The following is a 771-nucleotide window of genomic DNA, read 5'->3' as shown; positions in this document are numbered from 1 at the left end:
TATTTGGGTGAACTAACCCTTTAATTTGAAGAACATGCATGTTCACGTTATGTCTTGGAATACAGACCTGACTTCCCAGATTACAAATTTGAAAATCCACTTAACTCTGCCATTTTTGCCGTCATTGACTACTGTTAATACTTCTTGTTTGAATTTCACTGATTAAGCAATATGGTGTTATGATACAGACGGCACGGAGGCAGATGTAAAAGCAAGTATAGTCGTTTATTTGAGAAACAGCAATGAGCAGGTGAGTGTAAGGACTTAGCCTATTTATTAGCTCAATTTAATTGTTACAGGGAATAAGAATTGAATCAACTGTAAATGATTCACTGTAAATGATTCAGAATTAATATTTAACACTTCATCAATTATTCGTCCAGCGAAAATTGAGGTTAGAGTATTTTACCAATTCTGGACAAAATATTATTCTGCGGCCAACAGTAACAATATTTTGTTATGATTATTGTTATTATTGTGATTATTATATTATAAGCAAGAGGTAACTTGATCTTTGAGTTTAAGACAGTAATTTGATACACAGCACAAGAAACTCGTATATGTGAAAATCAAAACAAGATTTATTGACTACTTCTAATGATTACAGGAAACTAAGGCTAAACACACACACACACACATACATACATGCACACACATTCGCGGAGTTGATGAGTTATGAAAAGTCCCAAGTTCAGTGCTAACTTAACTCATAACCTGAGGGAAATCACGAAAGCAGAGCTTTGGCTTGATTCTTTAGGTTTAAAGGCGTTT

General features: G+C 33.9%; 1 protein-coding gene across 1 annotated transcript in view; it reads left to right on the top strand.

The window, feature by feature from the left end:
- Positions 1 to 242: 242 nt before the first annotated feature.
- Positions 243 to 771, top strand: part of LOC125255172 (ribonuclease inhibitor-like) — a 13,510-nt gene continuing 12,981 nt past the window's right edge. Inside the window, exon 1 of the mRNA XM_048170205.1 lies at positions 243 to 250. Within this exon, the coding sequence (XP_048026162.1) occupies positions 243 to 250 (8 nt within the window). The remainder of the gene's footprint in view (positions 251 to 771) is intronic.

This window comes from Megalobrama amblycephala, linkage group LG20 (assembly GCF_018812025.1).
Source record: "Megalobrama amblycephala isolate DHTTF-2021 linkage group LG20, ASM1881202v1, whole genome shotgun sequence".
NCBI lineage: Eukaryota > Metazoa > Chordata > Actinopteri > Cypriniformes > Xenocyprididae > Megalobrama > Megalobrama amblycephala.
The sequence above is the reverse complement of the archived record's forward strand: the minus strand, read 5'-3'. Positions and strand labels throughout refer to the sequence as shown.